General features: G+C 35.5%; 1 protein-coding gene across 2 annotated transcripts in view; it reads left to right on the forward strand.

The window, feature by feature from the left end:
• Positions 1–13297, forward strand: part of GABRA1 (gamma-aminobutyric acid type A receptor subunit alpha1) — a 53997-nt gene that overhangs the window by 16944 nt on the left and 23756 nt on the right. For both annotated transcript variants that reach the window (XM_032851732.1, XM_032851733.1), the window contains exons 4-6: positions 3418–3485; positions 10451–10671; positions 12939–13021. In XM_032851732.1, coding sequence (XP_032707623.1) covers positions 3418–3485; positions 10451–10671; positions 12939–13021 — 372 coding nt within the window. The remainder of the gene's footprint in view (positions 1–3417; positions 3486–10450; positions 10672–12938; positions 13022–13297) is intronic.

Here is a 13297-nt window from a genome sequence, read left to right on the forward strand (position 1 = left end):
GCAGTGGAAACTGGCCACTCACAAACAGCTGATGACAAATCAAAGAAAACTGTTTGGGTATGTGGCAAGGAAAATATGTTAGAGGGAAAAATACAGAAAGTGTTGTTCCCTTTCTTTAATTACCTTATCCCAAGTTCCAGATGGTTTCCTGGATGTCGTAGCACCATCGTCCTTTCTCTTCTGGTGCCATCACCCACCTCTTACATTTAGTAGTTGAGTGTCCCTGCACCCCTCCCAACCCCCACCAGGCAACCTTCAGTTTGGAAATTTTGCTACCCTAACCTTAGGGTTTGTGAATATGTTTGGAGGAAAAACAGGATGAACAAAGAGGACAAATCAGAAACTCTTTAAGGATATCTGTATGATTTGAGTGCATGGTGAGAAGGTCATCTGAAGGACTCAGGTGAGGGCTCTCAGTCAGTGTACATGCCTTGGAATATTACAGTGGTGATGTTTGGGAAGTATCAGAGAACTAGTAGAAAATAAGGTCAAGCACTTGAAGATGATGAACTGGTATGGTAAATATACTTAGGGGCAAGGATAGATAAAGGATTAAAGAAATAGATTTTTAAAGTGTGATTATAGCCATTTGTGTGAACTGCTTTGCATTTAGTCCTAATCTCTCTATATGGCACACTAACAATTATGTTTGGCAATTAATGTGTATAAACTTAACCATGTTTCACACTCCATTTTATTGGTACAGTAATCTTTATAAATAGGCTTTTTGGTCTTTATAATTTGTTAGTTATATGGCAACATCATTTACTAACAATTTTAAAACAGCAGAGGGAAGTAGCCCATATATTTGGCAAGTGGATATCTCACTTCTTTAGAGCGCTTTATCATGCTAGATAAAACAGATTGGTTGCTCCTAAAACATCTGCTAAGCCAATTTTTGTAAAGCTAGGTACCTTGAAGAGTTACCTTGAAGTGTAAAAATTATGCCCTCCCTACACTCAAGAAATAGATAATGGTGATAAAGGAGTTCAGGAAAGCTGTCCCAAACTGCAAAGCACTTGCAAGTATGCAGACAGGGATTCATACATATTTCCCAAATGAACATGCATTTAATAGTAGATCCCTACCACAAAAATAAAAATGAAAGAATGGACATAATTTTAATTCTGTAGATGTTACCCAGATCTGTAAGATATTCACCATAAGTCTTACAGTTTATAATCTACAGAGAATCAAAACTCAACCTTAGAAACAAAATTAGGTTGAATCAACCACTCAGAAAAATAAATAACAAGAGGATCCAACTATTTGAAGATTTTTGTAGAAAGAAAACATAAATGTTAATTCTCCTTTATCACATAATATAGGGTACTTTTAAAAGAAAGAAATTAATCTACATAAGTAACAAGAAATAAAGTTATTACCAATAAGGAGCATACCTGGGATACTAGTAATTAGGATGAAAAGGTGCCCAATTCTCTATTACCTGATATCTTTCTTTTTGTACTATTTTCATGGCAATAAGTGCATTTTTTTTTTCATATCAAAGGCTCCTTTGCTTAAACTAGAAAGGAAAATGCTGAAAAATAAAGGACAAAAATGAGCTCAATTAATAAAATAAATTCCAGCTTTTGGGAATAGATAACATGTATTTTCTTTTTATTTTTGTTTTAATTGAAAGTCAGTCCTGGTATTCTAATATAGTGTGAACTCTAGATGGAGTCTTAAGAAATAACAGATGTTTAAACTAAGAAAAAGAGTTAATTGAGTAAAGAATACATACAGAAAGAGGGTGCAGGAGAGAAAAAGAGATATAAGCACTGGGCAAATGCAGACAGAGGATGGAAACAGCCCGAACAGGCCAGTGGTTACTCCAGCTAAGACATTGCTGATGGCTGTTCCTTTCAAGCTCTTTAGTTGCTGTAGAAGGTTAACAATGACTTTGGAAGGAAGTGAGTTCTACAATTTTTTTTTTTTATTTTCTTTATTTATTTGACAGAGATCACAAGTAGGCAGAGAGGCAGACAGAGAGAAAGGGGAAAGCAGCCTCCCTGCTGAGCAAAGAGCCCCATGTGGGGCTAGATCCCAGAACCCTGAGATCATGACCTGAGGGAAGGCAGAGGCTTAAGCCACTGAGCCACCCAGGTGCTCTAGGAAGTGAGTTCTAAAAACACAGCTCTATTTTCTTTGTCTCAAACTATGTCCTCCATTTTCAAGTTTTTTAAAGAGTAAATCTCAGATAATTCTTATGTCAAGTGGCTCATTTAAACATTTTGGAGCCAATGAAATTGTTAGGGAGAAAAAAGGAAGAAAAGAAAGAAGGGGGGGAAGGGAAATGAGCCAAAAAATATTATATTGGTTATTGGAGGGATTATCTCTACCTCCCAAGTTATATTCTCATTTGTGGTACACATTATGTACAGTATTCAACATGACCTTCTTGAGAGAAATTTATACTGAAAGTATTAACTGTTTACAAGTGAATTGCTGAGAGATAAAATTCTTGATTTTCAGAAGAATTCATTACTGCATATATTGGATCACCTTTTTAATGTCCTACTTCAGAGATATAAATGTCCTGATAAATAAAATGAATTGCTTAAGATACTAGACCATTATTTCTCAGAGCTACAGTTTAAAATTACAAAGCCATCTTTTTCACTCTCACCTCTAAACAAATTGTGTCCTTTTATGAAAGCAGCATTTTTCTATCATTTTTTTTTTTGGGGGGTGGCTGAATTTCCTTGAAAATGCCTGTGTTGAGTTGTCACCAGACTATAATGAATATGTTTTATTGGTTGATATATATGCCTCAGAGACTAATAAAATAAAATCGCATTGAACTTGAAATGGAATCTACTAAACGAACTTTTTCTGTGCCATAATATATTCTTCTTGTCCTCAAAATTGCAAGTATTGATACAGGTTGTCAGTTTTTCCTGGGGAGTAATTTGGATGATTCAGTTAAGATTTAATGCCAGAAAGCATCATTTACAAAACATGCCCCTGAGCCCTTAAGGAGTTAATAAAGCTTGCTACAGTATACCGTATACTTCCCAGAAGTATCCGAAATAGCTAGAGGATCTGTAAGAGTGAGAGTAGAGTATTTAAGCTTAAATGACACCCATATGCCAACATGTTTTTTTTATTACAATGTGAGATGGCTTGGTATCATTAGGAAAGTGTGCCCATTCTTGAGGAATTTGTTAAGCAGCAGTTGACTTCTCCATAAAGTCTGCCTCCCAAGTGGCATACTTAGGCTCCATTCTCTACTGAAAAATATTAACTGTGAAATTTCATGTGTAAGCAGTAAATTATCAGGACTACACAGTGGACCAATTTTAGAAATAGCTAATCAAAGCCAATAAATTTCCCATTTGGGTATGAGTATGTGGTAGTGAGATCTAATAAGGACTGTTGATAGACATTCACTGTCCCAATTTCCTGCTTCAACAGAGCGTGTAACTGAAGTGAAGACTGACATCTTCGTCACCAGTTTCGGACCTGTTTCAGACCATGATATGGTAAGTGACACTGCATTTTTGGTTTTCTTGGTGTATTTCCTAAGTTTAACTTTTGAAAGGAAAATATAAACCAAGTACTTAGAGGACAACTTGAAATAGCTTAGCTCTATCTTTGTGTTTTTCTGTATGCATAATAAGTAACATATACTAATATATAATATTCATATCATAGAAAATACCCACTTACTTTCTAGGCCAAACCCATTTATGATATCAACCACTGCAGTCTTCTTTTTTACTATTCCTGAAATGATTGCTTTGACTTGGGTTATGTCCTGTAAGCCAAATAGTGTAATCTGCCTTACATTTTATTTAGGAGGGCATGTTGATTGAAAGATGCTATGTCTCTAGATAGCCAGCATTCTTATACAATAGCCATGAACATCATGATTTCTGGATTATTCTTGGCTAGAAAGGGGATGTGAGTATAAAAGCTGAGTGAATAGTTGACCAGAATTAGACAGAGAAATAGTTCAAATAAAACACATTGGTGGGAAATGTTCAGCTTTACTGCAAAAGAAATTCATTAATTATTACCAAGAATGAAAATAAAATTAATGCATACCTGTTCTTTCTTTTCCTAACCCAATAAGTTAACATGAATTTCTCTTCTATCTGATGGGAATTGGTATAAGAGTAGAACGCTGATGTAATATTTGCATACTCATAATAGCCATGCTCCTATGTAATAAAAAAATCATAAAGAGCCCATGAAGACACACTGTTGTGAAATATTTCAAAGATATATTTATTGAATATTATTTTTGAAATGCCTTTCTGTTGACACCATCTTTACATAAAAGTTCTCTGATTTCATAATAGTTCAAGTGATTGAGAATAAAAGTTACATAAAATATCAGTTAAAACCAGCATTTTTCAAAGTGTGGAGATTCACAAGTGTACCCACTTTGGCAGCTCTGACAAGTCCTGAAGTAAGGAAACCTGTTTAACTACATTTAATCTAGTGTTTTCCAGTCATATTTGTCTAAACCTTTAATATGGTACTTGTTGACATTCTGTAGAGCTAATACTTTGTGAGCCAAACACTGGGAAATGCTGGCTTAAGATAATTAGATAGGTTAGATCTTAACACAGGTTATGAAATGTACCAACTATGCAAATCAGAGTCACCAAGCATAAGAGAGTGTTAGGTAAGAATATAGATTTCTGAACCAGAATGCTGTCGGGGTTTATATTCCCAACTTCTGTGCTTATACGTGTGTGTTAAGTTCCTTAACATCTCTTTGCCTCAGTTTCTTCATGTGTAACATGGGAGTGATGATAATACCTCATGGGGTTATCATAAATATTAAATGAATTCATACATGAAAAACATTTAAAAGTTCTTAGCATATAGGAAGCACTCAATGAATGTCAGCCATTATTTCTATGCAAGAAATAGAAATATAATAATTAGCCACAAGTGTGCATTTATTTCTTTGGCAACTTATTATAGTGGTTGATCTGTAGACCACTTTCTTGAAATATTGTTATACACTATTTTTTGCTAAACTATTCACCCCGAGGACCTCTTGTGATTCTCCCATGTTGGAATTCTGTCTTAAAGCACTATTCTCTTGTGCTGCTTTTCTAATTAAGGACATTTAATAGATCCCAGTCAGGTTTAAGGTCAAATTTAAACTCCTCTGCCTGTATTCCATACAGTTCACAGATGATGTTACCACCCATCCCCTCTTGTTCCTAATATTGACAATTTACTTTAGTCATTTGCTTAAATACTACTTTCTGTGAGGCCATAGCACTTGGGGGTGAGCTGAACTTGTCTAGGATCCAGGATGGCTGAATTTACATCTCACCACTGCCAATAGCATGACCTTGGGCAAATCACTAAAGTGCGTAAGCCCCAAAGTCTCTACAATGGGTGTATTATTGTAATAGCCTCTCCTTGTAAGATAGTTAGGAATTTTAAATGAGCAATGTAAATAAAGTGTTTATAGATAGTGCTCAATAAACTCTCAGTAAACTCAATAGTTATTACTTTTGCCTCTGAACTCCTTATCATGCTGTGTATCCTTCATGGAAAATTCCCTCTGTTTCCCACCCATCTAAATTCTACATTTCCACAAAGGCCCAAATCAAGACCCAAAAGCTTAGTGAAAACTTTTTTTTTTTTTTTTATTAATCCGATAGTGGATGAGGTTTACCTTTCTGTTTTCTAGTCACATTTAATGACTATAAAATAATAGCTTAGCTTTTGGTGTCATTTATAACACTGCTTTGTAAAGTTATTTCTCTTATATAAATGTCTTATTTTCCTAAAGTAGTGCCGAAAAATGTAAAGATACATTTGCCTCACATCCCTCAGAGTATCAGCACATGGTTGCCTCATAGTAAGTGTTGAATTCCTACTTATTTAATGATAGGTTTAGTTGTCTCTATTGTCTTTACAACAAAATCTTGTGAGACTCAGCAAATAATACCCTCTTTCCTGAGTTCTGAACCTTTTGAGAAATAAGATAATAAAATAAGGGATTTGGAAATTGAGAATAATCATCTTCATTACTAATTATTAAGGTCCTGTGGAAGGTGCTTTATATCTGTAGACAAGTGAGTTTCCAGAGAGTAAACATCAGAATTGATCTGATTAACCCACCCAGTCACCTGGGAAGACTTTGGCCTCCATTTGTTAGGGCAGAGACTGTCCATATAAAATTTCTAGATTGGAGAAACATCAGAATTTGTGAGTCTTATGGACAGAGCAGCAAGAAGAGGCTGAGATAGGCAAGATTGATTTTTCCTTCCAGATTTACCCATCAAATGAAATTATTCTTCCCTCTTCCACTCCCTAAATAAAGGAGTATGAGGGATTGGAGAGCATTCAGAAGTTTTGCACAGGTGAAGCTCTCTTCTCATAAATGGAAACATCAAGAGGGGATGAAGCATTACAAACATCACACACTGATAATGATATTATTCCTCCTCCTCATTATCATTATTATCATTACCATCATCATATTTAAAAATGAATATTCTCTATCGCTGGCATCTTTCATAATGCCTCACAAAGATTAGATGCTCAATACGAGTTGTTATGGGATGGTGCTCAAATAAAGGCATATTTTCTCTTGGAAATATTTGGCATACCTTTGAGTTATTTGCTTAGATTGTCATTTAAGGAAACACTGATTTTGTTTTTTTTTTTCTTGGACTAAAGGTGTATGTTGGGGCTTTTGATATACCATTAAGTCTATGACTTGTGCATTACTTTTCATAAATGGCCTTTGGTCAAAAATCAGATAGGAAGAAGGAAGAGAGTGTCTAAGCCGGTTATACTTCCTGTTGCCTAAAATTTCTGAACAGGATAATCTTTGAATTGTTCTGTCAGAGGACCAAATTACCCAGGTCTACAACTGATATGCTAAGTGGCTACCTGGCCAATTCGTTGGAGATTACTCATTTAAACCATATTATAGGTGAATTACAAATAAAGAGCAGTATGATTTAGAGTCTATCAAAATTAGAAGGCCAATGACAAAGCTATTTTTCAAGACAAGAAAAGCTTTGTAGGTTTTAAAGTGATAACTAATAAAATATCTAATAAGGATAACCATAATAACAGAATTCAACAGTAATGAATGCTTACAATATGTCAAGCACCATGCTAATAGGTCTATAGATCATATTTCATCTAGTACTCATGATTTTACCTAGGCATTGTTATTATCCGCAGTTTCCAGAAGAGGAAAGTGACCTAGCTAAGTAGCAACTTGAACTCAGGCTGTGTGCCCCTAGAGGATCCACAGCTCCCAAGGCATCTGACTTCATCTGGAATAGAAAACAAAATTAGGGCAACTCCTTAACTTTATTTTAAAAACCATTAATTGGCAATCAAACGGCACAATCCCAGGGCACTAGGTTCTGACAGAAATATCCAGGCAGCACAGTTGCAGAGCCCTGTTTTCCATGGTGGTGAAAACGTATGAAGTCAAAGCACACACAGATGGTAGTAGATGATGCAAGTGGGAACACTTCAAAACAATATTTATTTAGGAACATAACGGATGTTCTGTCCAGTCTTCAGAGTAAGACTCAATTCTCCAGCGACCTACTCTATTGAACAGGGTAATGTGGAGAGACTTGTCACTTGAATGATGGCAGCTAGAACACTGAACCTTGAACAGCATCTTTGTCAGAGCTTCCTACTTGTTCAGTCTTCTGTAGAGTCTTTTCCTTTGCCTTCAGATATACTTGGTTATGACCACCTCACTTTCCTGAGGTTTCCTATCCTGCTACCAGTCCAAACAAAGAGCACTTTTTTTCATTCTCAGCTACATTGAAATCTAATATAAATTTGTTGAAAAGCAAAGAAATGGGGAGACAAATAACTTCTAATGTTTACTGAGAACTTCCTATGTTTCAGACATTCTTGTAAACTATTCACTTGCATCATTAACTCACTTCTTACAATAGGCAAGTGAAATCGCTACTGTATGATCCCCACTTTATAGAGTGGAAACTGGAGTATAGAGAATGACCTAAAGTCACACATGTGGCAGACAGACAATTTAGTTCTCGTTAGCAGGTTTAGAACTTACATCCATAACCATTATGCTGTGGCTTCTGCTTTCCTCCCTCATATTCCAGCTTCCTAAAGAAGGAGCTCTGGCCCATCCTGGTCTAGTGCACTATGACCCCAAGGGTGAGGTCATGCTGAGAACCTCCTGCTGCTACCATGGCACTGTTGCACGGGCAGTTCTTAGAAAATGGGACACTAAATATTTACACTCTTGCTTAGATAGGATCTGATTGTTATCAAGTGTTTTTATTTCACTTTTCATTTCCACTTCCAGCTGAAGGGAACATTTAAATGAAAGCTTATCCAGTTAGTTTTGCAGTGTGTGTGTGCATGCTTGTGTGGCCAGTATAGTATTTGGAGGGAGAATAGCATATGAATTTGGGAATTTCAGTGTCTGCCATTAGCACAGGCAAGTAAAGCTGGTTGTAAACATGACAAATATGTAAACATGAGGAATTTGGCAAGTTTCGACATAATTTTTGGAATCACTGACTTGGGGATGTATCTTATCAAAGATTTGATAATAAATCTATTTTAAGGTTTTTAAGATATTTAACATTTATTTCATTTTCAAAAATCTCCTTGGAGCAAATGAACAAATCAACTAAATAAAATTTTTGGATTCATAGGAATATGGTGAGTTGGGCATCTTGATTTAACAAGTGACTGTTCCTCTACTATTTGACAGGCTAAAGTATTTCAGTTGGATAGAAAATAGAGCTTACGTGGTCGATTCCTGAGTAATAGAAATGTCCTTACTATCATACCCATATCTCATAAGCCTATTGTCCAGAGAAGAGAACATAGAGAGCTCAGCGTAAATCCATCCCTTTGCTTCCTGGCAAGCAATGCTTCTGTGTATCATTTCCCAGTGTAGTCCATAGGTTCCCACCCCATCTCTCTCCTCATGGAAAATACCATTGGATGCCCATCCTACTCCATGAGTTTTCTTTACAGCATCCAAGTTTAAGCAATTTCTCCCTCTGCTAAATTTAAAGATGCTTAACAAATGTTTCCTGGTGAGTAAATTGCTATGTCATGTATCTCAGTGCCTTTTCACGTCACACTTCCAGACACAGAAAAGCCTAAGCAACAAACAAGGTAGTTTGTCTTGCCCACAAACATAAACTGGCATCATGTTACACTTCCTTGTTGCTGTTTCAGTCAAGATATAGCGCTATGCCCGGTCCTCTGTAAACTGTCCAATAATTATTACTTGATTACAATAATAATAATAATTATATATAATAATAATTACTTGAGCAGAAGATCTCAGCTATACCAAACGTGTGGCAGAAGGATAAACCTTTCTTCAGTCTTTACCCAATCTTACTTAAAGCTTGAGAAAAAAGCAGATAGTTAAATTGATGCAAAATATGCCTAGACACAGACATTATTTTTTCTGCATGTTCTAAAGATGATATATATAAGATTTAAAAAAAAAACAGCTTTCTAATGCATTAGAGTTTAGGGGATTAAGAAAATGTAGCATGATGTTTTCAAGTTAGTCTTCCTTCCAGTTTGGAGCATGCTAAGATTAATGGAGAATGTGGTAATCTTTATTTCAAACCATTAAGTTCCAAATTTAGTGTCAGTGTAGCAAGTGCTGCAAGGAAGATGGATATTACCCTTTTCAGTTTTAGGAGCTGGTAAGTCACATTGCTTGTTTTCAGATTAGCAGATGTTTGTCTCTGGGTATTGCCATAAGGAATGCTGTGTTTATTCAAATAAATAGATTCCCTGGCTGTGAATGATGATGAGCTTCACACATTTCTCATGTGCCTTCTACACACATATACTCAGATACACACTCACACACACCCTCATATTCTGCATTTTTTTTTTTGGTGAAGATCCCAATTAACAGTGAAACAGATTATTTTCATAATCTTCTTTGTTGTGGAAAATTTGAAAGACTATAAACATTATCTGTGAAAAAATTTCTTTTTTGCTTACCCATAAAAGAGATGGGATTACCAGGCTAGTATTAGAACCACGGATGATTTGAAATTGACTGTGAGGTTTTCAGACTATGGAAGGACCCCCCAAAATACTATATCTAAGTAGCTATCATTATCTAATTTAAACAGTAAACTCCAGCATGAGTTTTGTTTTTATGTGTACTGTATTCTATTTTTTTGAGTGCTGGTGTGGTAGAGGCATAGGGAGAAGGGCATGATTTTCTTTTCACATACTTGAGGAGATAACTGTGGATTTTTTCTGACCAAGCAATATTTCTGGCATTTTAGATATTTAAAAAAAATGATTCACCGGAAACCACTATGTACAGACCACCACAAGTTTACTTTTGAAAACGTCACCCAGCTCATATTTTGCTTTTAAAGTTGTAAAAATTATGCATTGTCTGAGTATTTGCATTGCAAAATACAGCTCCGTGAACTCTTTGCCATTCTCCAAAATTATCTAGGAATATACAATAGATGTATTTTTCCGTCAAAGCTGGAAGGATGAAAGATTAAAATTTAAAGGACCCATGACAGTTCTCCGGTTAAATAACCTAATGGCAAGTAAGATTTGGACTCCGGATACCTTTTTTCACAATGGAAAGAAGTCAGTGGCACACAACATGACCATGCCCAACAAACTCCTGAGGATCACAGAGGATGGCACCTTGTTATACACCATGAGGTAAGGATGACTGTGTTTCTCTCTGTGATTCTTTCTGTACTTCTCTTCCATATATATGTGATCATGAAGCTGATAGGCCATGGCGGCGCATCTGGTTTCCTCTTTGCCCTCTTTTTTCAACCTTAATAATTACTCCGCTGTAAAAAATAAACAGACTGTTTAATGCAAGCATTAAAGCATTAAGTAAAATGATTAGGTAAAGTGGGGGAAGCTTATAATGTATATTAAGTAATATGTCGCAAGTATCTCTCCAACTTGCTCTAATTCAATATGAGGAACTTCTACTTCTACTACTAACCTCATATATTGCTGCATCCCAATAAGTTCTAGATCAGATTTCTAGAAGCAATATCAAGGTATGTATCTGAAAATGTTTCTACTTAAAAAAGGAGGAAAAAAAAAAAAGAACAGTTCAAGTATCTTAATAACTATAGATTCATGTGGAAGTATGCACTTAGAAGAAGTATCTGAATTTATAGTGTTATTATTAGACTGAGAATATAAATATTCTTAATCTTGCTTACATTGAAGAATATTTACATATATGAAGAACATACATGTGTATGTGTATGTATGTATGTGTGTGTGTGTGTGTATATCTATATAAAATTCCTGCTTAATAAACATTCCTCCATTTTGAGATTATTGGAGAATGTGGCAGCTAGATATCTTTATTCATTTATGGTTCAATGAAGAAAATGTGAAACAAAAAACATTGTGAATACTTTTAAAGAAAAAAAAATGTTTAAAATATTCCTAATTTGTAAGCAAATAAAAACTGTCCAGAACTCATTCTTAAGGGAAGCAGTTATTTCATACCCAAGTGACTTGTTAGAGTGTTATTTTTGTAGACCTGGACAGTACTTGGTAATTCAGACCATCCCAAGTATTCCTCTGGCACAAAAAAGGTAATGGAGGCAAAATCCTAGACTTGGTGGATTTTGTTTAATGTGGGAATAAAGTGATTCTTGCTTTTGAAGAAAGCTGCCAGAATTTCTACCTTTTTATACAAAATATCCAAATGAAAAAGAAAGGGAAAAAAATGCTTTAAGAGACACTTTAGATTTTAGACTCAACTAGTAAACATGTAATAGAATTAAAGAATGACAAATTTCTAAAAAAAAAAAAAAAAGAGAGAGAGAGAGAGAGAAAATGGAGGATCAGTGGACAGACGTGCTGAGACCTTTCCAGATCATCCAAGTAGGATCTATTTATAATAGAGACTTGAAATATTCTCCTCTTACAAAACACCCTACACTTGTTTTTGAGCCTAAGTTCCATATTTATTCCTCGCAACTGACAATTTTCTGGGGCAAGATTTGTACCTACTGAAAAGTTGCCCAAGTCATACTACCTGGTGTGTGCTGTGTTCTTCGTCAATAACTAGCCTGATACTGCCCATCTCCTAAACTCCTAAACCACGTTTGCTAATATGTCATCACTTTCCTTAATATTTTGATTTTAAGATGCAAGTTTGGTCATTAATTTATACATTTCATATTTGCTTTAATCAACATTGCAACTTAATGAGTTTACTGACTATAAAGCCATCCCTACCACATTTCTTGAGCTACTTATTAATATGAGTGAATATATTTTATAAGAACCATGTGAGGAATTTGACATAAATTCCCTCATAATTCCACCAAACAAAATCAAATATATTTCAGTGAAATATATTTTTCAAATGTAAATAGAACTGAAGATAGGGACTAAAGAGAAGCCAAGCAGAGTCCTGGCTTCCATTAGACAGTAAATTTGTATAAAACGAAATGGTGGGAATATAGTGAGATCACCCACAAACTCTCCTTTGCCTATTTCCTTTGTAGGTTTATCCCATTTGGTGCTGTTTTAAAGGAGGAGATAGGGAGAGCTGCCCTGAGCAGAGGAGACATCCTCTTCTCTTCCTAGCTATTCAAGTCTTTATCTAAGTATTTATTTGCTTACATCTAGTTTTAGTCCTTAGAGATTTTCTGGGTCTAGGTGGATTAAGTAATAATGCTTGTCCTCGGAAACGTAACAAATGCTTGCCCATCATACAAAATCTGATGTCAATGTTTTTCTCAAAAACAAAATCCAATCGTCGTTGTAAATAATTCCTTTTAGATACTTTGGTTAAGAGCTCAGTATCATGCTGCTGTTTGTGCCTGCCTCTCTTGCTTTTCTTAATATATTTGCTATAGTTAATAACATCGAGTCGTATTAATCAGTAAGTGCCCAATCTATAGGGCTCTTTTATATATCCTCTGTTTTCCTCAACTGATAAGGCTGACGGTGAGAGCTGAGTGTCCAATGCATTTGGAGGACTTCCCTATGGATGCACATGCCTGCCCACTAAAATTTGGAAGCTGTGAGTAAATTTTTAATTTTAATTTTTCTTTATTCTTATGAGAGACCTAAGTCTTTATTTTTTTTAAAGATTTTATTTATTCATTTACTTATCTGAGACAGAGAGCAGGGGGAGGAATAGAGGGAGAGGGACAAACAGATTCCATACTAAGTGCAGAGCCTGATGCGGGGCTCGATCTCACAACTCTGAGATCATGACCTGAGCCAAAATCAAGAGTAGGATGCTTAGCTGACTGAGCCACCTAGGCACCCCTGAGAAACCTAAGTCTTTAAGCAA

The sequence above is a fragment of the Lontra canadensis genome, unplaced genomic scaffold (assembly GCF_010015895.1).
Source record: "Lontra canadensis isolate GAN:19392208 unplaced genomic scaffold, GSC_riverotter_1.0 scaffold5, whole genome shotgun sequence".
In the NCBI taxonomy this organism is placed as follows: domain Eukaryota; kingdom Metazoa; phylum Chordata; class Mammalia; order Carnivora; family Mustelidae; genus Lontra; species Lontra canadensis.